Below are 27758 nucleotides of genomic sequence, written 5' to 3'. Positions count from 1 at the left end.
ATGAAAGTCAAGGATCTTAGGGAGCCTCTAAGTTTAGGAGGCTTACGCTTCTCACAAGAAATGTGGTACCCTTCCTCTGCCTCCGACCAAAACCCAGAAAATGAAATGACAACCCAACTGGAATCACGAGTAAAAAAAGCTGGTAACGGTATTTTACTCTTTGGCCCGTGGTAAAATGCTGTATATTTGAATCTCTGAAGTTTTGTACTTATTGTTTTAAAAAACCATTTAGGTGATGTGGCTACGTATTTCTTGCCTATTATTATATATGTAGCTTCCGAATTATGATACACCAATAAAATAAATTAAATTACAACATTGTAACATTACAAGACAGTTATAAGATTAAATGTATTTATATAGTGTAAGTTCTAAAACTTTGTCTGGGGGGAGGGCGTTCTGGGATGGAAGAGAGGTGCCAAATAGAAATATCCCCAGTTTTTCTCCCATCTTTACTATGGACAGTAACTTCCTTAGTGTTTGGTTTATAGTAGTTATGTTTTCACTGACAAGAATTGACGCAGTATTCTCTTTGGGGGAGGTGAATTTCAGAAGAAAAGGAAAAAACTTAGAAAAAGATTTAAGTCTTAGTCTACTTTCAAAGTGAGTGGTCTTCAAGAAAGCAGTTTCAACTTGTTTGTCTTTTAGAAAGCAGATTTCCACTCGAAAGTAATAACAGGTCTTAAAGACACAAAGGTTTGGTGGAGCAATTTCAGATAGTTTACTCTGTCATTTGCCATACAAGTCTACTATTTCAATTTACACCGTCTAGACTCTTGGCTGAAGGAAAATTAAACAATATTCTTTTTGCCCTGGGCGCATATTGCTATTAATATTTATTGAAAACCTGTCTTCATACAAAAAAAGAAAGAAAGAAGGAAAAATATACGGAGCACTAAAAGTAGGAAAGAGAAACAAAGAGCCCTTTACTTAATAGGAGGAAAGACAAATAAAAAAACAAAAAAAAACAAAAAATTAAGAATAACACAGACATTTGTAAGAAAAGTGAGGAAGAAAACCTATGACAGTATAACTAGTGTGGAAGGAGTTGTTTCTTAGCAAGGTTTGAAATCTTTTGTTTGTGTTTTTCTGTAAGTTTAGCAACAGCTATAGTAGGATCTGCTATGTGAAGACGATCTATGAGCTTTGAACTACGTGTCCACATTGATTATCAGTAGCTATTTTCCGAAACGGAAGAAAGTGGAGGGGGTTTTCAGTTTATCAGCATGTGTAAGAACCTTCTAGAGAAATACAGTGTGGAGGGAGTAACAGTGTTGCATAGTTTTGTCAGATAATGAAGCTTAGTAGAGACTGTGGAAGTATATGAAACTGATATGCGGCGTTCAATGTGTTATGTTAGGAGGTGATGAGTATGAAAAATTGTATTTCCAGTGAAAATGCCGAGATAAACGTTGGCCAATACCTTTCGATTTACACCCGCTACCTATAGCAATTTTTTAACTCCACAAGAACTCTCCCACCAATGCGCCCTCAAAGTTTTAAAGTGATCCCTTAAGCTGTTGATTTGTGTTCCTTAGATATTACAAATATGGTATTTTGGTGACCTGGATGCACACAGTGTCTTTGATTTAGTTCCACATCCCTCTCTACGTTCCCTGAAAGTTTCAATTTGATACTCTTAACTATTCTTGAGATATTGAACTACTCTTGAGATATTGACAACCTAGCAGTAGATAATGTCTTTGGATTTATCTTGCTAGTTTACCACGCGTAAACTATGAGTCTCAAAGGAGCTAATAGCACAAAAATGCAATTTTCGGTCTGAATTGTAGACTAATTTGCTGGCACTCTCTTACATAATGGTACACACCGCTATACACTCTATCAAGAAAACTAGTCGCAAAGCGTGGTTTCTCATTGAATTTACAATATTTACGCTGTTGTTTTTGGGGGGTTGCGGGGGGCGGGGGTTAGGTAACGTATTTAATATGTGCTATGCTTTACCCTTCCCCCCCACACCTCCCTAATGTGCATATATATAGCCCGAATTTGTTTCTAAACTATTATATATTCCACTCTAGCAACTGTTTTAGTACCGGGTATCCGTCTCTCCCGTTTGACTACATCTCTCCCGTTCTGTCTCTCCTTGATAGAGTCTATAGCGGCGTGTACCATTAAGTAAAACAGTACCAAATTACTTAACCCTTTCACCCACCATCATCTCTGGATTTTAGTTTTCCTTGCCGCACCCTCCCCATTGCTTTGTCCGTAGTACCTGGGATTTTCAAATTTGTTTCCAAAACTATTTACGAGATATTGCAGACATGGCATTTTGATAAAATGTATACATATAGTGTCTTTTGGTTTACCTCTACCCCTATCCCGAAGTCAAAATTTAAGTAAACTCGACCCCACCCTCCTCCAATACTTCATAAAAGTTCCAACTTGAGTCCTTAAACGATCCTCGAGATTTTGCAAATAATCAGAAAAATCAGGTGCATATAGTGTCTTTTGATCTACTCTCATATGCATGTTGTTTTTAAAGTAAATTTCAGGAGCAATTAAGAGACTTTCAACACTTTCAACGATTGTAAGAAAACGTTGCAAAGACAGCCAACAATTTGGATATTACTTTTGCTACTACTAACAACTCACTGCAGTACCAAGCTACCTGAGGCCAACACACCTGCACAGGCTCCTCCTCCATCCCAATTCATTCAACCCCCCCCCCCTCTTTACGCCCTCTCAAGAAATTTCCTTTTCCCTTAAGTCTTTCCTTATGACATTCTGCCACTCCATTCGGGGACGATCTGCATTTCGTTTCACCCTAGAAGGTTGGCCGACAAGGAAGTTCTTAGGCAATCTGTGACCATTCGCCCGCGGAACGTGCCCTAGCCATCTCAATCTTTCTCTCATTATAGCCCTTGAAAGCGAGATTGAACCGCATTTTTTAAACAACTTACTATTAGAGACATGGTCAGTCTGACGTGTAACCAAAAGAATCCGTAGGCAATTTCTCTGGAAAGTATCTAGTCAATCCTCTTCCGTTTTTCAGAATACCCACGCCTAAGAACCATACTTGACGACTGTCTTCACTGAAGCTTCCAATATTCTTGTCTTGGTCCGCAGACTTGTCTTCCTTTTCTTTCAAACTTTTTTCAACTGTGAAAAAACTCCCGTGAAAAAACACCTACCTGCTGGCGAAAAAAGAAAAAAAAACCTGATCACTTCCCAAAAGTTTGACTGAAATCAAAATTCTTCGGTATCCATTTGTGGTTAGGATGATTTATGTAATATTTTGAAATCATTGAAGCGCTAATGAGCGATTCGACAACCGACCCAGCGTTTTTCGGTGTAAAGAATGTGGATGTGGCATTTAATAATAATTCAATTTTGCGTGAAAAGAAGCAGTAATAGAGTCCCCCACGCCTAATGTTCTACTATTCCTATTTGGTGTGTCCTCAGGGCTGCGGGGAATAATAAGGGTTAAGTGTTGCTACAAGGTATAATTTTCTTTTCAATTGTAGCTAAAAAGAAGGGCTATTGCTGGATTAAAATGTTAGATAAAATTTTATTCGGTACTTACGTGTTATAGTGACCACACCCAAGAAGTGAAGTTTCCGAATGCAGACAGAGACACCGGTTTTACTCATATCAAGAACAACAGTGTGGTCGCCATTACACGCAAGTACCTTTTGTTCTTTTACATGGCATCCAAAAAGTAGCCTGATCTGTCAGGAGGAATTTTCGGGCAGGCAAATCTAAAGAGATCAAGGAGGTGGGGGTCAAAGGTATAAAATATGTTTATTAAATTGTCATTTATTCCGACTGTTACCAAGATGCCAAGAGGAATATTCCCTGCAATAATCGTTCAGAACTTCCCCAAGAGAGACAAAGGCTGAAAAGGGGTCTTTGATGCCAGAAACACATTTTTGCATTTTTGTCGATTTTGGTATTGCCAAAGCTGAATGACTCCTTGATAAGTCACATTCTTGGTTTCCTAGCTTAGTGTATTTTCAGGAATATGCACCATGTATGGTGCCCATGGTTCATATGCACCATGGAATATGACCCATGGTTTATGGCTAGGGTCCAGAGTTGGTCCTGAAAAGGTTTTTCAACTTCTACGCCATTTATACTTTAACTCTTGAAAGATTCATCAGATATATAATTATAAATTTCTTAGTTTTAAATAAAAGAGAAAAACTGATTTAGTTTCCGGCTCAAGTCAGAGGAAGAACTTGCCAAGGCGCTCAGTTCTGGAGTAACTAAATCTGACCCAAAGTTGATTTGTTCTTAAAGCTGTGTCTTGAGGGAACTTTAAAGCTCTAAAAGTAAAGAAGGGGAGTTGTATCCCTCCCTCTCTGCTCCCTTAGAGCTATACTTCGTTTCATAAGAATTTCAGTTGTTTTGGGAGGAGGGTGCCTTCTAGCTCTTCTCGATTGGCGCCATTGGAATCTCGTATAGAGCTATTGGACATGTATACCTCTGGAATAGATTAAATGGGATTAGTTTAGAATGAATTACTTTTCTATTTATATTTTGTTTGACCGATTTAATTTTACCTGTTATTAAAATAGAAAGAGAAAAAATTGTTGTAACGTGTGTTTCCAGATCATGAAATATAATGTTGTATACGTGTTTGGCTGTTCATGCCTAATTTGGTGCATTGATTTCATTCCTAATTCTTATTTTTAAAGTAATAAAAAATAATTATTTAAAAACAATTAATAAAGCATGATAATTATTTAAGAATATTACATATGTTTATCTTAAACGGAAGGTTACCACACTTGAAAAGTTGGAAAGTGCAATTTATGTTATGGTCATTAGAAGGCACGGGAGGAGTGGGGGGGGGTCGTCAGTCCTACTCTTCTTACCTTTTGCTTGATTGAAGTTTGATTCGGTTATTTCCAGCAATTTTTGTTCGTTTTGAGTTTTATTTATTTTCCTTACCTTAGACCTTAGATCCTCCTGTGCCTCCGGAGGCACCCAGGGCATCAGCGAAGTAACGCCAGTCGTTCCTCAAATGGGCTGCTGCCATAACGTCTTCCCAATGGGGTTGTATGGACATATTCTCGATGAGAAGGTCCCTCTGGTATGTTCGGCGTAGGTTGTTCTTTGGTCTTCCCCTTTGCAACGTTCCCGTTGGTTGCCACTGGAGGATGGACTTTGGTGTTCGGTCGTCTTTCATTCGTAAAATATGTCCCAAGTATTTCAATCTTCGGGTCCTGATCATGTCGAATGACTAGAGGCTGCCCAGTAATTTGGCATATTGTCTGGTCCCAGGCGTGTTGTGTCCAGTTTATGTTCAGGACTAGACCCGGCGCCACACCGATGAGGGAAGACCGGCGGCGGCGGTGCAAAAAACAGCGCGCCGCGCCGCCGGTAAGATGTCGGTGGCGCGCCGCCAGCGCGATCAACGTTGACCGCAAACATTAATGTTTTCATCAGTCTTTCTCAAATCAGAGCTTAAATTTACAACAGATTCGAGCCTATTCATAAGTTCAAAAATTCACAAGTCGCTGTCTGGAAACTGGTCTTCTTCGTTATTCATCAAGAGAAGTAGAAATCTGGTAGAAACGAAATGGCTGTGGCGTTTCAGAACGCTTGCATTATACGAGTAGTTGAAGTATCTATTAGCTATGTATTCTTAACATAAATAATTATAAAAATTAGTAATTTTTTTTCATCGAGCAATACTGTGTAATTTTTTTTCATCGAGCAATACTGTATACAATTATCTAGGTAAAAACTTTTATTATAACTTTGAACTTAGAAGCTTAATTTTTTCATAATGCCCTTTGCCTATATCTGTTTTGTCACCTTTAAAACAGTTGAAATGGGCGACTTTTATATTTTTTTTTTTTTTTTTTTTTTTTTTTTTTGCTCTTTTGGATTCCTAAAAATACATATTGTATTAAAAAATGGTTTTTAATAAAAATTAAAAAAAATACATTTTAAAGTTTTTTTTTGGCTTCTTTATAGAATATATGTCATGTAGGCTAAGGCTGAACTGCTGCTTTTTTATTGCTTTTGGATGCTCTTTTGGATATTATTAATTTTTTCTTTTGGGGATTCATTCCAAATTATAAACAGATAAATACCTAATATCAGTCAAATTATAAACTGCATCTAAAAGGAGTAAATTTATCAAATTGAAAAATACATGATGAAACACTTCAATTACAATGAAACAAAAAACGCTTAATGGTTTATTCGGTTTTCGGTATGAAGAAAAATGAAGTGCCAGCTATTTTCTTAGGTAAAAAATGAAAAGCTCATCCGTTTAAATGTAATTAAATGAAATAATATGCAGACTGAAATAGCTCCAGGAAGATATTGAGATTTTCTTCCTAGTTCGCCACTTTTTATCCAAGCCAAATGTTTGGACACTTAGCATCAGTTATTCAGTTTAAGCTTTGATTTCCAAATGCTCACAAAAATTACCAAATTTAAGAAAGTCGCAACAATAAGTCACCTGTGGTCAAAATACTCAAAGATTGCTCTTTGATCCCCACCCACGCTCAAAACTTCTGCTATGGTCATTTCCATGGAAATCTCCTAAGAGTTTCTTTTTAAAATAGCTTTCAAGCGTTAGGGGTTAGGGGTTATAATATTCCAAATGTTACATTTGTTATATTTGTGCATATTTTTGGTAATCATTTGTGGGCTGATCGAATTTTATAAACCACTGTAGATTCGTAAAAACGTTGCAACATCTAGTACCCTGAGGTCATAAGACTGTCAAAGACTCCTCCTTCAACCTCCTAAATTTAAAGCTGTTATTATGACCTGGCCTTTTAATGTAACTTGGGCACTGGACCAAGGGCGCCATTGTCACTCGAGCGCAATGCTAGGTGGGGATGTCGATATCGCTTTTGTTACACCAATTCGTTTTAGTGTGAATCTGCCTGGTACTCATGAATGAATTTTTCAAAGTAAAACCGTTTCATCAATAAGAAAAAAAAAACGGGTTGGACGCATATGTCCCTTCCCCTCTGGACGACAAAACCATGCGAGTGCTGTATCAAGCATAACTCACGAAAATCTTGTTAATTTTTGTCAATTTTTCAACTTTTTAGTATCCCTGTTTTCAATAATAAAAAAAAAACAAAGGTACTATCACTTAAATATAATAACTCCCTATGCCCCCTCTTCTGGATACCATCTTGATAGGATACCGTCTCTGCTTTAAATAAAAAAAATAATTAACCTATTGGCGTTCCTGGTTAAAAAAATTGAGGTATTGTCATTTAAATATGATCGCTCACTACCCCCCCCCCCCCCTCTGGATACCACCTTGATAGGATGTCGTCTCTGCTTTCATTAGAAAAATAATTTACTTAAGAGATTGGATGGCAAGGATCCCAAGCCCATTAATTTTCTAAGCCCATCCAGTCAAAATTTTGAGATAACCATCTTGTTCAACATAGTGGAACGGTCCATTAACTATGTAATTAGGGATATTAGGTATGTTAACCCTCTGCAATTATGTAATTGGCCCATTATGCTTTAAAACTAAATCAAAAGGCACTATGTGTATGGTTGCCTATAAGACACCTAAGCAATATATAGAGAATGACTGGTAGTATTAAAACAATTTCGGTGCTACTACTATTACTGCTTCTGCTCTTACGATTTAAATAAATCAAAAGAGTGTAAGTGTATGCAAATTGTTAAAGATCACAGAAAGAATTTTTGGGAATGATAATGTTTTATTTTTCAGGTCAACTTGAGGAGGTATAAAATTAAATTAAACAATACTTTTTGTGTCAGGATTAAACATTGGTGAAAAAGTTTCACAACACACAAATAGCAAGCCAAACTACGGATTCTTATAGGGAAAAAACCGTAAAGATATAATTTTTGTCCCACGAAAAATACTATGTCAATAAAAAAACGAACAGAAATTACTTCAAAAAACTTTTTCCACAAAAGAAGTTTTTCAAAGAAAAGTAAAGAGCTCCATTAAGCCAAAAATAAGCAGAAATAAAGTCAAATAAACTTCCCATCGTACAACTAGCATTAATCAACATCAATGAATAAATAAAACCCGAAAACAAACAGAAATTACAATAAATACCCAGGTAAAAATTAGCATCAGGACTGACAATACCCATGCCTTCTCAAGACCAGAATATAAACTGTACTTAACTGAAAAAAAAATGACCATGGATTGTCGGTTTAACATACATAAACTGATATTTATTTCTTACAGTTTCAATTATTTTTCTTATTTTTTTAAGACAAAAAAGTGAAAACACTAAAAATTTATTTTGTTTTCAGTAAAGTGCAAATTATGTTCTGCTCTTGAAAAGGTATGGGAGTTGTCAGCCCCACTCATGTTAATCTTTATCAGTGCCATCTTAAGTCTATCAAAACCCGAAAACTGCCATTTCTAAGGCTTTTTTTGGGTTGTTTCAAAATTATGAAGTTTGTAGGATAGTACCACATTTTCAACAGTGTTGCCATGTTGACCTGAAAATCAACTTAACAACGTCTTTCGTACAAAATTATTGAGCATTATTTTTCTACAACCCTGTAGTAGCAAATATTTCATATTAGATTACATAAAAGATCAATATAGTTCATTCTAAATGGGGACTACGTAAGTTTCATTGGATATAGCTGAAACCTAGTAAAGAAATAACCACGGCATATAGTAAGTAAAAGTTAAGATAATACAAGCTTTGGAAAAGTTACTTGTCCATGGGTATGGTACCATACTGAGGTTCGTCCCTTACTACTGCAACTAAGAAAAAGCCATAAGCTTTTTCCTGTTTGTAATCAATGTTGCAGCAGTAGACAGATTTACATAAATTAATTGAAAAACCTTTTTCCACAAAAAATTCAAATGAATTTGCTGAAAAAAATGTATATTGTCAGATTAATATACATAATGCTGATATTTATTAATTAAATTCTTTATTAATTTTTATTTCTTAGTTATAAAATTGAAAACATTTAAAAGAACTTTTTTCAGTAAAGTACAAATTATATTCTGGCTTTTAGAAAGCTTGGGGTTTAGAACCCTACTCATATTAAGTTCTCCTCGTTTTGAGTTTGACTGTTATTCATTTTAATTTTGCTTTGTTTTGGGTTTCATTTATTTATTGATACTGATTTGAGGTTGTTGTATGCTTGGTAGATTATTTGATTAAATTTTTGCTCATTTTTGGTTTAAACGAGTTCTTTACTTTTTTTAAAACTTATTTTTGGAAAGTTTTTTCAATGATTTTTGTTCGTTTTATATTGAAATACTCTTTTTCAGGGAGAAAGACTGAGTCGCTTCTAATGTTAAACAACCCTCCCTTCCATATAAACCTTGAATACAATTTTAGGCATAACTTACAACCCTTGCCCCTAATCTCTGGGGTTTGTTTCAACCCCAAGGGCCTTTTTATATGATATTTAGACTATTTTGAATAGAATAGCTATCTGTGTACCATGAGTAAGATGCGATGTATTTAAATACCAAAATTAAGTTCCTTCTTTCTAAAGATAATTCCGATTTCCTATAATTAAGTTAAACCTAGTTTCAAAAATGAAGTCCTTAATAAGCAAAGAGACAAAGTGCAGTCACCCCAGACACAGAACAGCACTATCCAGGATTAATATTTCGCTAAGAGTGGGAAATAAAAAATACACTACGCACAATATTTCTAAGGAATTTTAAATGACAAAAACCGTGTGATCGCCTGAATCATCAGAAATATTTAAAAGAACTTATTGGACGAAAGATTTAAATCCTTGGTCTCCACGCGCCAATGGTGAGCCAGTCCTCATGGCGCAGGACTAACAAGCGATTGTTGATAGTGGGGTAGAAGTAATTTTTAAGAGAAGTTATTAACACGACTCATGAACATTTAAAGAGAATTCTTACATCGTTGTCACCGTTATTGTTATTTGAAGTGACCCATTGTTGTGCATCTAAGTATGTAAGTTCAATAAATCTATTGCGTTTTTTATCTGTGTTTATTTCATTTTATATGTCTGCATCTAGTCTGATAATAGGTAATTGGTTCACATGTCTCCAAGGTATATGCTCCCAGGGAATCGGATCTCCAGATAGCTCGAGAAAGATGAGGCCACATTTTTCATCCCTACAAATACCAAAAGTTGTCATCGCTACAGCTTGGAAAAAAAGTTTCTAATCCCTGTTAGCCTATAAGTATTCGTGTCTCTGAAGTCAGATCTAATCGTGCCGTGGAAACAAAGCTCTGAGACGTCAGAATTTCTAGTTCAATAATTCTTAATTACTCATAACTTTTGATGGATTAAATTAAATGAAATAATTTAGAGATATTCAAAACCAGCATTAAAATACAATTCGATTAATATGTATATTGGAGAAATTACAGCATCCGGTTCAAACATAAGAAGTAATAATAAGGAAATAAACATATGCCATTCATATCTGATTTATTGAGAAAGCCAGGTTTTATTTTTGAATAGTAAGAACACGTAAACCAAATATTCACCGCCAAAGAAAAATTTTCTCATCGTGTGAATTGATCTAATACCGCCTACCCACTTTAGTATTATTTTATAACAGCTATATATAACACCTACACCCAAAACACAAATTAAAAATTAATGAATAATAAATATAATTAATAATTTTATTTCTACATGTAAAATTTAATCAATCACTTGATATGATACTTTACTCTTGGCAATTCAACATTAAAAAACTACTAGCTTCAAAAGCAGATACCCCACAACCTCGGCGACAAAAACAAATGCTGAAGCTCATGAGAGAACTAAGTGCCTAGCTCTTATGGATTTTTGATATTCTTCTAAACTTTGCTCTCCTGTGATCAAGACCGCAAGTAGTTCACTAAATGATCATCAACGTCTTGAATCAGTGGCTGTATTTTGTCGTGAGAGGGCTCATTCAAACTAAAATTTATGTTATATGTTTACTTTTTAAATAAAAAAATAGATTATCATACAGCAGCAATGGATATCAACTGAGACTTTAGATATGTCCAATATCTTGGTGTCCAAGTCGATGAGTGTCTTGAGTTTAAACCTCACATTTAATCTGTGTGTACTGAAATCACCAGGAATGATGGAATGCTGCGTGACATGAAGCATTTTTTCCCTCCTAGAATTTTAATAATGCTGTATTTCTCGCTAGTCCACCCATATCTGTTATAATGTGTAAGTACATGGTCAGCGAAATTTAATACTTATCTACTGCCACTGATAATTATATAAAATAAAGCTGTTTGTGTTTTATTAAATAAAAAAAACAAGTTTTTTAAACTGAAAGTAAGGAGCGACATTAAAACTTAAAACGACCAGAAATTATTCCGTATATGAAAGGGGCTGTCCCCTCCTCAACGCCTCGCTCTTTACGCTAAAGTTTGACTCTGTCTCACAACTTTATTTTTTAAAACGATAAAAAGTTTGACTTTCTCACAACTCTATTTTTTGAAACAATAAAAAACTTTAGCGTAAAGAGCGAGGCGTTGAGGAGGGGACAGCCCCTTTCATATACGGAATAATTTCTGTTCGTTTTAAGTTTTAATGTCGCTCCTTACTTTCAGTTTAAAAAACTTGTTTTTTTGTTATTTAATTTCTGATCGTTTTTTAGTTAATGCAATCCTTCTTTTATTTGCATAAAAATTTTACTTTTCTTTTGCTAAATGGATGTCTTTACAAATTAACTTACGTAACTAACTTCTATATTCGTAAATTTTTCTTCTGTCAAAAAATACAAAGTTGCAGATTTTTTCAGATATGCAAATATCTGAAACCTATGTAATAGGGTTTTCTGATACGCTGAATCTGACGGTGTGATTTTCATTAAAATTCTTTCACATGTAGGGGATGTTTCCCCCTCTTTAAAAAATCGAGTAAATTTTCTCAGGCTCGTAGCCTTTGAAGAGTAATACTAAACTTAATAAAATTTATATATTTAGGATCAGCATTATAAACACATTCTTTTGATACATTTATTGACATCAAAATTTCGTTTTTAAAAGTTTCGATTACTATTGAGCCGTATCGCTTGTTTTTTTATTGTTTTTTATTACGTATATGTTATTACTTATATGAAGGGGTTCTCCCCTTAGTCAATACCACGCTCATTACGTTAAAATTTAAAAAAAAATTTTATTCAAAAACCCTATAAACACAAAGGCCTTTTAATTAGAATATATATATCTTTTGAAAGAAATAAAAAAAAATTGTAGCGTAAAGAGCGAGGTATTGACTTGGGGGAGAACCCCCTCACATACGTTATACTTTCTGTTCGTTTTAAGTTCTAATATTCCTTCTTACATTTCAGTTGAAAAAACTTGTTTTTTTTTATTTAACTTCTGATCGTTTCTTAAATAATGCTTGGAAATCCGGCGCCCCCGTCCTCGAAATGTCCCTTACCCCAAAGAAACATCCTCCACGTAACTATTCTCCAGAGTACTCCCCGCCGCTAGCCCCCCCCCGCCCGCCAAATTGCTTCCTGCAAATGGTTGTTTACTTCAGATTTTAAATTAAATAATGCTTGCAAATCCGGCGCCCCCTTCCTGGAGATTTCACTTCCTCCATGAAAAAGTCCTTCATGGAAAGATCCTTCCTATAGCCCCCGACCCTCTCCTTCCCCCACCTACCAGAAAAAATCTCCTCTGAAAAAGTCTGTATACTTCCCAATAACCAATACTATATGTTAACATTGAGTAAAGTTCATAACTTTCAGCCCTCCCCTGGGGACTTTGGGGGATCAAGTCATCCTAAAAGACATTTTTATCATATTTTCGACCATGTTGAACAAAATGGCTATCTCAAAATTTTGATCGGGTGACTTTGGGAAAAAAATGAGCGTGGGAGGGGGAAGGGACATTGCTCTGACGGTGGTGCCGGATTTCCCATAATTAATTTAAAAAAAAATCAGAAATTAAATATAAAAAAACAAGTTTTTCAAATGAAGGTAAGGAGCAATATCAAAACTTAAAACGAACAAAAAATATTAGCTATATGATTGGGCTCACCTTCTAGTCAATGCCTCGCTTTTTAAGCCAAAGATTTTTTAGTACTTTCATAAGAGCTATTTATTCTAATTAACGGCCTTTGTGATTAAGGGCTCATTTTTAAAGAATTGGAACAAAATTTTGTGTACTTATTCAATGACGGTGAACCAAAATAAAAGCTTCATCAAATAAAAAAACGATCAGAAATTAAATAAAAAAACAAGTTTTTTAAACTAAAAGTAAGGAGCGACATTAAAACTTAAAACGAACACAAAATATTCCGTATATGAAAGGGGCTGTTTCCTCCTCAACGCCTCGCTCTTTAAGCTAAAGTTTGGCTCTTTCTCACAAATCTAATTTTTTTAAATAATTAAAAAATTTATAGTAAAGAGCGAGGCGTTGAGGAGGGGACAGCCCCTTTTCATGTACGGAATAATTTCTTTTCGTTTGAAGTTTTGATTTTGCTCCTTACTTTCAGTTTGAAAAACTTGTTTTTTTATTTGATATCATAATAGGACCAAGAACTCTTGAATCATAAAGCTAATTGAGATTTAGTTGAATATAAGTATACCGATCTACTGAGTTAGAACATTCTTGTCTATCATAGGCTCTTCACAATTGTGAGGTGTTGACTACCTCTCGAATTTTTTTTTTTAATAGAAGGCTATTTTATAAATGGGGGTATGTTTTAAATGAACCCCTTTTCACGAAAGTAACATTTTTTTACCTTTTTTTACAGGGTTTCCTGGCCCCCTCCTCTCCCTCATTTTACGCATCGGGCGTGTTATTATCATAAAACGCCTCTGTATCTGAGACGGGTCTGACAGTTACTTCGAAAAACCGAGGAAGAAATCCAGGCGATGGCAAATTTATAGGAAAAAAGATATTAGGCAAATCTAGGCACACACGCAGGGAAGGGGAGGCCTTAGGGGCCACATTCTCTTCAAATCCTGAGACTTTTGCGATTTTTTCATTTCGCATATGACTCTCAATTTTTGAGACTCGGTTAAAATTGTGCATCTCTCCACACCTAAAACCAAATCCCATTTACGTGCCTTAACCGACTGACAGCGGTGCTGAATCTATTCGGGTGTGCTACAAATATCACAAAGCCAACAGAAAGAAAGAAATAACACCTTTGAGTTATCACAGCAAATGCATAATTGACGAATGTTTTTTATTGACAAGTAAAAGAGGATTAGGTTTAACACGAAGTACTTTAATCCAGAGAAAGAGAAAACCAAAGATATCAAATGCTCCCCACAGGTAAGCATATAAAGTCTCTGTGAACTGGTGTCCCCTCCCCTCGAAAAAAAAGAAAGTGTTTATGGTTTCATAAAATTTATCATAAATATCTTTTAGTCACCCTCCTTAATGAGTGCTGGTATTGTCCCCCTCCTCCAAAACAATAGGAACTCAGTCAGAATATACGCTGGATTAAGCACATCTCTACACCCATTGAGTTTATTTATAATTTTTTCTACACGTATTAATGAATAAGTTGAGTAGTCTATTATTTGAAATTTTCTTCAGTTGGCCCCCGTATTGAAAAACAGAACCCCACATACTACCTAAGTAAAATTCTGTTTCAAATAAGAGAGAAAATTCAACTTACAAACACATTGGAATTGATCCCAGAAGACATGTCAAAACTTGTTTTTACCCTCTTATCTAATCGTCTTTTTCCCTTCGAAAGTACAATGACTCATAGCATAAAAAATTAAATAATCAGTTGATACACGCATATACACGGGGAGAGGATGAAGTCTTTGATCCCAAGTTTTTTACTGGGGGCCCCGTTCTACTTCTTGTTCTCCCTTCGCCCCTGCAGACGGCTCGCGATTTTTCCTTGTTTTTTTTTTCCCTTAATTTTAATTCTCCGACACCTTCCAGATAAAATATGGATTGTACGTATGAGGACAAGTCAGTTTCTTCGCGGTGGTTAGAGCGAATTTTCAGAGGTTGGGGTAATATACCCAAACCACTCATTTTTCGGCCCATAACTTGCTCCACTTTCCTATTTTTCAAACACTAGCCGTTCTAGGATGAACAACAAAAATAGTGTTAACATAAGCTGAGGGTACTGGAAGATATTTGATTTTATTTTAATTCAAACAGTTCGTGGTAACGAACTGTAAGAAAGGAGCGACCCGACTCAATAGTAGCCGAAACTCTAAAAACGGATTTGATACCAAAAGCTACATCAAAAGAATCAGTTTTTTATGCTGATTTCAAATATATAAGTTTCATCAAGTTTAGTCTTACGCACCAAAAGTTACGTGCCTGAGAAAATTTGCCTTATTTTGGAAAAAAGGGGTAACACCCTCTAAAAATCATATAACTTTAATGAAAACCACACCATCAGATCCAGCGTATCAGAGAACCGTACTAATAAAGTTTCAAGCTCCTATCCGTAAAAATTTTGTATTTTTGTCACAAGAAAGGTCAGGCATGCGTGTTTATTTGTTTTTTTCCAGGGATGATAGTATCAACCCAGTGGTTCTAGAATATCGCGGGAGGGCTCTTTCGAAAAGAAATTATAAGTTCTAGTGTCCTTTTAAAGTGACCAAGAAAATGGAGGGCAACTAGGCCCCCTCCCCGCTATTTTTTTCCCAAAGTCACCCGATTAAAATTTCGAGGTAGCATTTTTGTTCAGCCTGATCGAAAAATACAATAAAATTCAATAATTTCTGTTCATTTTAAGTTTTAATATTGCTCCTAACTTTCAGTTGAAAAACTTTTGTATTATTTAATTTCTGATAGTTTTTTAAATAATGCTGGGGACTCCAGTGGCCCCGTCATCGCCCTATCCCTTCACCCATCAAAAATTCCGCCACGGACCGAGCCTCCCACCTAACCCCCGCCCCAGTCCCCCCACCCCATGACCGGCGAAAATCCCCCCTTACCTCGGCAATAGTAGTTCCGATAACCAATACGGAATGAACATATTGGGTAAATTTAATAACATTCAACCCTCCCCGGGGGACGTTGGGGGTTTAAGTTATCCTACAAGACAGTTCATGTATTTTCGACCATGCTGAACAACATGGCTATATCAACATTTTGATCGGGCGTAAGAGGGGGGAGGGTCTTGTCATGGTGATGACTCCATGCCCAAACTCAGCCATGAGACCCGAGTACCCCTAAATAAGCCTCAATAGACGAAATGTACCAAGTGAGAGATATCTTGATAAAATCCTGATATTCGTAATAAAATATACAAGACAACACAGGTATAAGAAAAACTATGATTTTATTATTAAAGAAGAGAATTTTTTAATTATCAGTTATTTCATAATAATTCAATTTTCAATAATTATTATTCATAATCGAAGATCAATTCTTGTTCTATAATTGCTTGAAGTAAAGTTTTTATTATTATTTAAGGAAAGGAAGCATAATAACTAATATATTATGACTAATATGTTCCTGCTTAAAGGAATTTAATAATAATATTAAAGAATGGGATATATACTACTACTACTACAACTAACAACTCATCGCAGCACCAAGCCGCCTGAGGCCAACACAGCTACGCACGCTCCTCCTCCACCCTAATCTATTCAAAGCCTCCCTTTTTACACCCGCCCACGAAGTTCCCATTTCCTTTAAATCTTTCTTTATGACGTCCTCCCAACCCAGACGGGGACGACCTGCTTTTTCGTTTAGCCGTAGATGGTTGGCCGAAAAGAACCATCTTCGGCAATCTGTCAACCTTCATCCGCACAACATGCCCTAACCACCTCAACCTTTCTTTCATTATAGACCTAGAAAGCGGTATTGAACCACATTTTTCGTATAGCATATTGTTTGAAATACGGTCATTCAGCAGGGTACCCAGAACAATCCTTAAGCAATTTCTCTGGAAAACATCTAGCAAATCTTCATCCGCTTTTCGGAGCGTCCATGCTAGAAATTCTAAGAACGGGTTCCTATTGTAAAATTAAGAAATTCTAAGGAACGGGTTCCTATTGCGATAGGGAAAGTATACAACTTTAGTGGGTTCAATGCCCTGAAAAGGGCATTGGCTTAAGCTGAATTCATAGCAACTGATATTAATGCTAAAATTAGAAGGACATTTCTTACACGGGCAACTTTGGGAAAAAATGAGAGATGCCCTCCATTTTTTTGGTCACTTAAAAAGGACACTAGAACTTTTAATTTACGTTGTAATGGGCCTTCCCACGATATTCTAGGACAATTGGGTCGATACAATCACCCCAGGAAAAAAAAACACGCATCCGTGATCTTTCTTCTGGCAAAAAATGCAAAATTCCTCATTTTTGAAGATAGGAGCTTGAAACCTCTACAGTAGGGTTCTCTGATACGCTGAGTCTGATGGTCTAATTTTCATTAGGGTTCTATAGCTTTAAGGGGGTGTTTCCCCCTTTTTTCATAAATAAGGCAAATTTTCTCATGCGCGTACCACGAACTGTCAGATTCTAGATGAGTTTTTTTTATCTTGGAAAGCAGTCAATTTATGTAGCTGATGCTTCCAGGAATAATTCCAGATACCAAACCATTCCCGGGAAGACATTTTGAAGTACCTACTTTCACCCCTTCCCCTTCAACGAGTGCCCAATTTTGATGAACTTTGACAAACCCTCGTTCGCCTATACAAATTTTTAGAATTAGACCATGTCATCTAGCAGTACACATAGGGCCCAAGTGAAAATCTTTGAAGCCTCAAGGCCTTGCTATATTTGGATAAACATAATTATAAAGAATCCGGAAAAATGTCTAAAATTCGACAAAAAAAACATTAAAATACTGCTTAAAAAAATAAGTATTATCTCATGGATTTCTTACTCGGTTCTTCGAAGTAACTGTCAGGCCCGTCTCAGATACAGAGGCGTGTTCTGATAAAAACACGCCCCATTCGTTAAAATTGGTAGATGCGGGGGACAGGAAACCCTTTAAAAAAAGGCAAAAATATTTTAATTCAGTGAAAAGGGGTTCATTTAAACCTTCCCCGCATTTATAAAAATTGTTCCAGACTTGGCCGTCTATTAAAAAAAAAATTCTAGGGGTCGTCAACCACACACAACTGTGAATAGCCGATGATATATATACCAGCCTTTTCTAAATCAGTAGCTAGGCCTAATGATTGTCCACTAACTATAAATGATAGCTTTGGTTCAAGATTTCTTGGTACTTTTATGATATTAAATAAAAAAACAAGTTTTTCAAACTGAAAGTTAGGAGCAACATCAAAACTTCAAACTAGCATAAATGAGTCCTTACATGAAAAGGGACGGGCACCTCCTCAACGCCTCTCTAGTGAATAACAATTGGTACATAATTTAAAAAAAAGTAGAGGGGTGTGTCCGAGAAAACATGTATACCCACTCGCGAGTAGGAGAGGATGACACCGCCCCGTTCATATACTGACTAGTTTCTGTTCGGGTTCAGTTTTAATGTCGCTACTTACTTTTAGTTTAAAAAACTTGTTTTTTTATTTAATTTCTGATCGTTTTTTAGTTGATGCAGCTTTTATTTTGGTTCACGTCATTGAATAAGTACACAAAATTTTGTTCCAATTCTTTAAAAATGATCCATTAATCACAAAATACGTTAATTAGAATAAATAGCTCTTATGAAAGTACTAAAAAATCTTTGGCTTAAAAAGCGAGGCATTGACTAGAAGGTGAGCCCAATCATATAGCTAATATTTTTTGTTCTTTTTAAGTTTTGATATTGCTCCTTACATTCAGTTTAAAAAGTTTTTTTCTTATATTTAATTTCTTATTTTTTTTTAAATAATGATGGGAAATCCGGCGCCCCCTTCATAGCAATGTCCCTTCCCCCATGAAAACGTCTTTCATTAACAGATCCTCCCATATAACCCCCGACCCACCCCCCCCTCCCCACTACCAGAAAAAATTCCCCCTGAAAACGTCTTTATACTTCCTAATAACCAATACTATATGTTAACATTGGGTAAACTTCATAACTTTCAGCCCTCCGCCTGGGGGCTTAGAGGGATTAAGTCATCCTAAAAGACATAGTTATAATATTTTCAACCATGCTGAACAAAATGGCTATCTAAAAATTTTGATCGGGTGACTTTGGGAAAAAAATGAGCGTGGAAGGGGGCTAGTTGCCCTCCATTTGACTAGAACTTTTAATGTCCGTTCCAATGAGCCCACCCACGATCTTATAGGACCGCTGGGTCGATACGATCCCCCCGGGAAAAAAAATAAAATAAACACGCATCCTTGACATGGGCGCCCCTAGGGGGGGGGGGGGCAGGGGGGGGGGCTCCCGCCCCCTCCCCCCTGGATGAATGATGCTGTCTTATTTTTATATTTTTGTTCTGAGATTTCTATTATATAGCATTAAAAGTGCCAATTAGACACGGTTTGCCCCCCCCCCCCTGGAATTCGGCTTATGGGCACCCATGATCCGTGATCTTTCTTCTGTAAATAAAATTCAAAATTAAACATTTTTGTATATAATAGCTTGTAGATAAGCTAACCCAGGGCACCAAGACACAAAATGTTGGGGGGGGGGGAATAGGTTGTTTAGATATCTAGGGTTTAAGTCTAAAATTGGAGCTGTTGAGAAGGAAACATGTTAAGAACACATTTCTTGCTCCATTATATGCAGAATAATTGTAGTTTGCACATTTTTACTGCAGCTCCACTCTACTTTAACCCCAACCCCCTCCAAAAGGGTAAAAATAAAGCCCAAATAAAATATTTACCAATTGATTCCAGTTTTTGAATTCGTCACAGTTGATTAAATTTACGGGTACAAGGGTTGAAACAAGAGTGACACATGGAAAAATGCCGGAAAATATATAATTTGGACTATATTTGTACCTTGAGGGGAGGGGGGTTGGAGGTAAAGTATAGTGGAGCTGCAGTCAAAATGTGATAGATAAAATTATTCTGCGTATCATACAGTTTGTGGTAACAAACTGTAAGTAAGGAGCGATTTGGCTCAGTAGTAACCGACATTCTAAAAAACCGAGCCTTGATAACAACAGATACATCAAAGGAATCAAATTTTGATACTTATTTAAAATATATAACATTCATTAAGTTTAATGTCACCCCACTTAAGAGTGAGAAAATTTGTCCGATTTTTCTAGAAAGGGGAAAAACACCCTCAAAATATCAGTTGATCTTAATGAAAATCACACCATCAGATTTAGCATATCACAGAGGCCAATTGTAGAGGTTTCAAGTTACTATATATATATCTTGTTAACTTTGCATTTTTTTCCATAATAAATAACATATAAGTGTTTGTTTGTTTTGATTTTTTTTTTTCGGGGTGATCATATCGAACCAGTTATCCTAGAACACCGGGAGAGTGCTTATTAGATAGAAAATCGAAGGTTCTAGAGCCTTTTTAAGTGAACAAAATATTGGAGATCACATATCTCCCCTCTGTCTCTCTTTGTCCCCCACGGTCACCCGATCAAGACTTTGAGGTAGACATTTCCTTCGTCATATCCGAAAAATCAGTACGTGTTTAGAATCCGGGCACGACGCAAGACAGACCGTATCGAAGTCTCAATGAAGATCCATGACAAACAGGTTTTCGCTGATAAGTGAGCTAGGCCTATTGCTCACTCTGTGAGTAAGATTTAAACTTTTGTTTTTTTGGAGTTGAAGGCACAAAAACAGATACCTATGTTAGGTTATGTATTTAATATATGCTATGCTTTACCCCCACCCCCCGTATGTGCAAATACCTGGCCCAAATTTTTTTCTGAACTATTATATTTTCATACTATTTTTTTTCCATTATCATTAACGAAACTTCACTTTTTGATTGTTAAGCGGATATATAAAAATTATCGAAATATATAATAACTAGTTCTTTGAGGACGACTTGACCCCCTCCCTACAGGCGCCCGGTACAGGACTGCACGGGATGAACTTTGCCCCGTGTTTACATACAGAAGGCGATGGGGGATTGGGGAGTATACTAAAAGTTTTCGGGGGAGGGGTTACATGGGATGATCTTTCGACGGAGGACTTATTCGTGGGGGAAGGGAATTTTCCATGAAGGAGGAGTCAGATTACTCTATATTATTAAAAATCAAACAGAGGCTATTATGTATATGAGGTAGTTGCCTCTTCCTCAATACATCGCTCTTTACGCTAAAGTTTCTTTTACCTTTTAAAAAAATCTAGCTTAAACACAAAATTAACATACCATAGTTTAATCCAAATATTAAAAAACTAACAAACCTGTTTTTCACTATAATCTATGTCGTACGTCTGTCAACAAGATACTGGCATTTGGAGCAAAATTCTCCCTGGTTGATATTACTAGTGTTGGGCGATATTCGATAACGATATTGATATATCGATATATCGGACAAAATATCGATATATAATATCGAAACGTAAATATCGATATCGAAAACGATATTTCGGAATTTAAATATAAATTTTTTTGCTAAGTTAAGTGGCACTATTTTACAAAAAAAGGAATTTTTTCAGACAAAAAACCGGAAGGAAAACCGTCAATGTAGATAGCCTATACATCAATATCCTTTTTCTGTCAGTTAAGATTCTTATCTTGGTTTTTATTGGCATTGAGCATGCCTCGTTTGACACATCTAAAGATATTAGCGGTCTTTTTTTTATCTTTCCTTGTCCTTTTCGGTGACAATTGTTAAGGGAATAGAATACTCTTGGTTTTCGGAATTTTGTTTTTGTTCAGAGCAGAGTGTTCAAGTCTGGTAGAGTTATTTTCATCAAAAGGATAGTTGGATTATAAGCGCTAGGAGGATATATTGATGAAAATAAAAGATTAAAGGTATTTATGCCGTTTCTTCGTCTCAGTGAATGGAAAGCTATACTTAAAAAATAACTTCGTATTGCGAGTCAACGTTTTGATTCAGGCTAGCCTAGCATCAAGTCTAGTTTAGGCTCCAGAAGAAAATAGCAAATCAGATTTGTTTCCTGTATAACTGAATTCTCTGCCCAACCTCAATGCCTGGATATAGGCTAGCTATATTCAGTAAATTTCTCGCAGTTCATATTATTGACTTACGAATAAAGTAAACATACCACTCGATACCCTTTTTTATGCTCTTTCCACTATATGCTCTTTCCGTATTATGCTTTTCTTATGCACATTAGGGGGGGGGGGGGTTAAGTTTAAAATTAACTCTCATTTACATTAGAAATAAAATTTACCCCCCTAATATGAAAATATATAACCTGAATCGGTATATAGAGGGTTGGGGTAAAATTAATTTATGACAAATATGACTATTATATTTGGAAAGAGCATAAAAAAGGCATCGAGTGGTATGTTTACTTTATTCGTAAGTCAATACTAATGAATGTTAAATTTGGGTTCAGGATGAAATTATGATTCTAAATGTAGACCTATTTCTTAGCTATCTCATTAGCGACTTAGTCATAAAATTTACCCAGAAGAAAGGGTAGAAAATAAAGGTAAAGTGTACGGAAAAATCAGATAGGAAGAAAACAGAACTTTAGAATTACATTCTTCATTCAGTGTTGATGCGAAATAAGCTTCAATAATTTTTAAGGGAAGGCCTAATTCAAAGGAAATTTTTTAATGCATATACTACTACTACTACTACTAACAACTCACGGCATCGCGAAGCTTCCTGAGACCAACACAACTACGCACGCTCTCAATCTAGTCAAAGCCTCCCTCTTTACACCTTCCCAGGAAGTTCCCATTTCTATATATATATATATATATATATATATATATATATATATATATATATATATATATATATATATATATATATATATATATATATATATATATATATATATATATATATATATATATATATATATATATATATATATATATATATATATATATATATATATATATATATATATATATATATATATATATATATATATATATATATATATATATATATATATATATATATATATATATATATATATATATATATATATATATATATATATATATATATATATATATATATATATTCAGCATAGCATATATTAAATACGTAACCTAACCTAGGTACCTTTTCCCCCTTAAACCCCAAAAAACAATCGTTTAAATATTGTAACTCATTGAGAAACCACGGCTTTGCAGTCATTTATGAATAGCGGTCTCTTGGGAATACGTTGTTTGACGGGTTTTTCGTGATTGGTTTCCTTAAACAATATATAAAAGTGTCCGTATTACGCACCAGTACCATATATATATATATATATATATATATATATATATATATATATATATATATATATATATATATATATATATATATATATATATATATATATATATATATATATATATATATATATATATATATATATATATATATATATATATATATATATATATATATATATATATATATATATATATATATATATATATATATATATATATTTATATATATATATATTTATGATAGTTAATGAAAACAATCATTAAATTGATTAGACAGTCGTAACCGTCTTTCACAACAATATTCATTTTTCTTCTGATCAGTTTTAAAGTATATAACTTTATGTGTGTTTGCTTTGACATTTAAGTTTTAGTGTTCATAAATGTGTAATAATTTTGATGAAGTCCACTTATGCCGGAATTTGGATCTAAAATCTAATTGATTTCTAATATTTATAACATTTGACAGTATATAATTTGATTATAGGGAAGTTTCATGTAGCGTGATAGTTTAAAATGAAGATCTGTATAACAAAAGATATATTATAAGGTTTTGATGATAATTAAGTAATATGTAAATGATAGACCCAAAGCCCTTAAGTTCAGCAAGTTTTATGACCATGACAGCCAATTAGAGGAGCGCCATAGGAGCTATCCCCCTTCTCCCTAACAGGTTAAACGGTGTGTTAACAAGGGAAAATTTATGATGTTGTCTAATTACTACTTTTCTGTAATGTTGGATCGCCACAGGGAATTTCTCGGTTCTAAGCCCAATAAGCACTAGCGTGGCAAGGGGATCTTACCTGGCTTAACTTGAGCAGCAATTTCTGTAGACGGTTATATTTGAGCTCCTCTTTCTCTAAAAAAATCGAAGTTAATCGGTTATAAAAAAAAAATTAACCCTGAAATATGTCGTTTTGGCTCAAAAATGCGCCTTTTTTAAGCAGAGACCCTAGTGTCTGAAGAGATCCTTGTGTCCATGATGAATTTTATGACACAGTATGAGCTAACGCAAATCTGAATACAGACACGGTGTTACTATTACAAAATTAGTCTACGCGTATATAATTTTGAGCAAAAGGGCATATAAGTCAGGATGAAAAGATAAAAAGAAAGGAACGAGTGAATTAAGAAACTACTTTTAAAAATTGAGAAAAAAAAGTGAAAACCTACCCAGTGTGTCACTGATACTACTACAAACAACTCACTGCAGCACAAAGCCACCTGAGGCCAGCACAGTTAAGCACGCTCCTCCTTCAGCCAAAAAAAAGCTCCACTCTTTCAATCTTACCAAGAACGTCCAATTTCTTTTTAATCCTTCCATATGGACTACCCCTGCCCCATTCGGGGACGAGCTGTTTTTCGTTTGACCCCAAATAGATGGTCGAAAATGACAATAAATTGCCAACAAATCTTTGAAAATCTGTCATCATTCATCCGTAAGATGTGTCCTAGCCATCTCAACTTTTCTATCATTATAGCCCTTGAAAGCGGGAACCACATTTTTCGTTCAATTTGTTGTCTGACCTACGGTCAGTCAAACGGTACCTAGAACACGTACTTGTTTTAACGATTATCTAGACAATTCCTCTGAAAAACATTTATTAAATCTTCCTGTGCCTTTCGTAGCACCCACATATCAGAACCCTACCCTATCACCGTCATTACTGTAGCTTCCAATGTTCTAATATTAGTTTTCAACTTTATCTTCCTATTCTTCCAAACTTTTTTACAACATAACATTTTCGGGGGGGGGGGGGTACGAAAAAACTTCAAAAAACGAATCAAAACGAAGGTTAGATTGACACTTCTATTACCACGGCACTAGTAGTCCGAACAGTCCAAGGTTGCATAGGTCCTTGTGATGAAGCTGGTATGAAGTATGTAATAGGTAAGTCAGAGGGCGTCTTTGAAAAATGTAGAAGTGCCCTAAAGGGTTCTGTAATGTTGCTTGTTTGTGTGTCCTGTTTTTATGCTGCTTCTATGCTCAGTCAGGAAGAATGAGTCTGATGATTTTTTCTTTGGTAATTAAATAGTGTCACAGCCTCTCCAGGTTGTGCTTGGTTGATTTGATTATTCTTTAGGCAGATGCGTTTCCGACAACTCGTCTAGCCTAGACTCTAGGCTGTAACACTGTCTTGACTTTGAAATCTCATTAATATCAGAGTATTGTCTTGCTACATGGCGATTGGACTAGTAGACAACATTTCTGTAAAACAGATTGGCAAAATACGATATTTTGCCAAATAATTGTTATTTAGAAATTTAGCTGATAAGATATAATGTTTTTGTAGATTTAAGGTGCTATAGCTTGGTTTCGGAACATTGAAGTATACTTATTGATGCTGATTTTTGCTCTATTTTGGACTTGATTTTCGGATTGTCGAATTGGATATATACTGTTTTGTCCTGGGGAACTGGATGGATGAGTAGGGTCTAGACCTTGTTCAAGTGCTCATTTATTTCAGTTACTATAGTAGGAAGACAGTTTTTTTTTTTTTTTTTTTTTTTTTTTTTTTTTTTAAGCCCAATAATTACCGTAATACATTATACTGTAATTTTTCATCATTTTCTTTTGCTTATTGATCTAGAGTACATAGCAAAATCCAACCCTATATGCCAAATCGAATCCCCACATTTGGTCCATTATTTGCTGGTTGGTACTACCACTTTATATAACAAAATCAGTTCCATTGGATTCTATTTGCCTCTGAATGTTTAATATATTGCAGGTCCAGGTCTCTACCAGTTTTTTAAAAACGTCAAGTGTTTTGTGGGAATATTTTACAAAAGTATCGGCTAAGTCTGCACTATGCAAAATATGCAAAAAAAATGTTGCTACCTCTGGAAATACCACCAACCTTAATGCTCATCTCAAGAAAAACCACAAAAAACAATACCAAAGCATAAAAGGAAGTACATTGGCCAGGGGTGCCAGTGTTGACCCTGACTCTGATTCATGTCCATCTGATGATGAACATGATTCAAGTCAAATTGTCCCATCACATAGCCAAAACTCAACCTGACTTTTGAGTCAAGCTAGTGACCCTACCCAAGTTACCCATGATAGAAGTGACCAGACTGACTCAGGAGCACCAAGTACAAAGCAGCTGAGAATTGTTGTTACAGACCAAGTACAGTGCAAAGCACCCTAAAACTGTAAAAATTAACAAACTGGTTGTGAAATTCATTGCAAAAGATATGCAACCCCTCTCTGTTGTTTCAAATCCTGGGTTTATCGATCTGGTACAGGGCCTTGACCCCAATTATACTTTGCCATCCCGAGCTAAAGTGACAAGAGATCTTCTCCCTGAAATCTATGCTATAGAAAAATTGAAACTGCAGGAGGCGCTAAAAAAAGTAGGACATGTTTCCCTTACCACAGATATATGGACCTCCCGGGCGACTGAGGGTTTCATGACTGTCTCTGTACATTACATTGACGATAAAGGCTGCCTCTGCAGCAACGTGCTTACTACTCTGAAAACTGAAGAGAGGCATACTGCTGGTGCTATCAAAGCTCATCTTCTGAAAATTGCCACTGAGTAGGGGGTTAAGAAAAAGGTTGTAGCTCTAGCTACTGATAATGGAGCAAATGTGGTACAGGCTGTAAAGGATGCTGCATCTGTTGTAGGTAAAGGCTGGAGATATGTTTTGTGCTTTGCACATACTCTGAATTTGTTTTTGAGGGGTGCTATTGATGATACTGCTGACTTGTCACCTCTTGTCCAAAAAACTAGGAACATAGTCAGCTTTTTCAGACGTAGTGTTGTAGCTGTCAACAAGTTGCGCCAGGTTCAGATCACTATTGACTATATTTGTACCAAAAAACTTAAACCTGATGTAACTACTAGATGGAATTCACTCCTCATAATGTTGCATAGTCTACAAGACCTGAAAGAGTCAGTAACAAGTTTGCTGGCGCTTCTCGGTAAAGTAGATCTCCTACTCACTGAAAGTGAGTGGGATGTTATTTCAAAAGTGATCGCGGTACTTACACCTTTTGACAAGGTCACAATTGAGCTCTCTTCTGAAAGCTATTCCTCCATCTCAAAAGTCCTGCATTTATCCAAGATTTTGAGTCGCCACCTTGTTCAGGTAGATTGTGGTGGATATTCAAATGTCGCCAAGGACCTCCGCAAGGCTTTGATGGAGAAAATGCAAGCTAGGTTTATAAGCCTCGGTCAGTTCACACCCGTGACGATCTCCACATACCTTGATCCGCGATTCAAGAAAATGTTTATTTCCTCTGACGATCTTGTTTTGGTTGAAGGCAAAATAGCAAGAGAGGTGGATTTAGCCTTGTTGTCTGCTGAATCTGTAGTAGCAGGTACAAGTACCATCACAAACCCTGTAAGACAGCATCGACAGGCTCATGACAGTTTGTGGGGCTCACATGACAAAGTTCTGGTAGTCAATTCAGGATGTGGTTCGACAGCAGCTGAGTCTATCATGGCTCTGCAGCTTTTTAACAGGGAATCTGTAGTTCCAAGAAAAACGGATCCACTCAAGTGGTGGAATTCTTGCAACATGGGCTCTCAGAAATATCTCTACAAGGTTGCCATGAAATTATGTCCGTGCCCGCCACCAGTGTCCCTTCTGAGAGAGTTTTTTTCCAAGGCCGGTCAGTTGATCACCGAGTGGTGA

General features: G+C 35.7%; 1 protein-coding gene across 1 annotated transcript; it reads left to right on the top strand.

The window, feature by feature from the left end:
- LOC148939103 (zinc finger BED domain-containing protein 4-like) lies at window positions 1-27758 on the top strand. Its single transcript, XM_089107313.1, has 2 exons — window positions 1-129; window positions 26661-27758. The coding sequence occupies exons 1-2, from the start codon at window positions 1-3 to the stop codon at window positions 27756-27758; spliced, it is 1227 nt and encodes a 408-aa protein (XP_088963439.1).

Source organism: Artemia sp. Qi Xiang Cuo, unplaced genomic scaffold (assembly GCF_049724085.1).
Source record: "Artemia sp. Qi Xiang Cuo unplaced genomic scaffold, ASM4972408v1 HiC_scaffold_22, whole genome shotgun sequence".
Taxonomy (NCBI): Eukaryota; Metazoa; Arthropoda; class Branchiopoda; order Anostraca; family Artemiidae; genus Artemia; species Artemia sp. Qi Xiang Cuo.
The sequence above is the reverse complement of the archived record's forward strand: the minus strand, read 5'-3'. Positions and strand labels throughout refer to the sequence as shown.

What these genes read in the sequence shown, in the direction of transcription:
- LOC148939103 (XM_089107313.1), top strand. Translation starts at nt 1, where the DNA reads ATGAAAGTCAAGGATCTTAGGGAGCCTCTAAGTTTAGGAGGCTTACGC. An exon ending in CAACCCAACTGGAATCACGA is followed by an intron (nt 130 to 26,660) that starts GTAAAAAAAGCT and finishes GCCACTGAGTAG; the next exon opens with GGGGTTAAGAAAAAGGTTGT.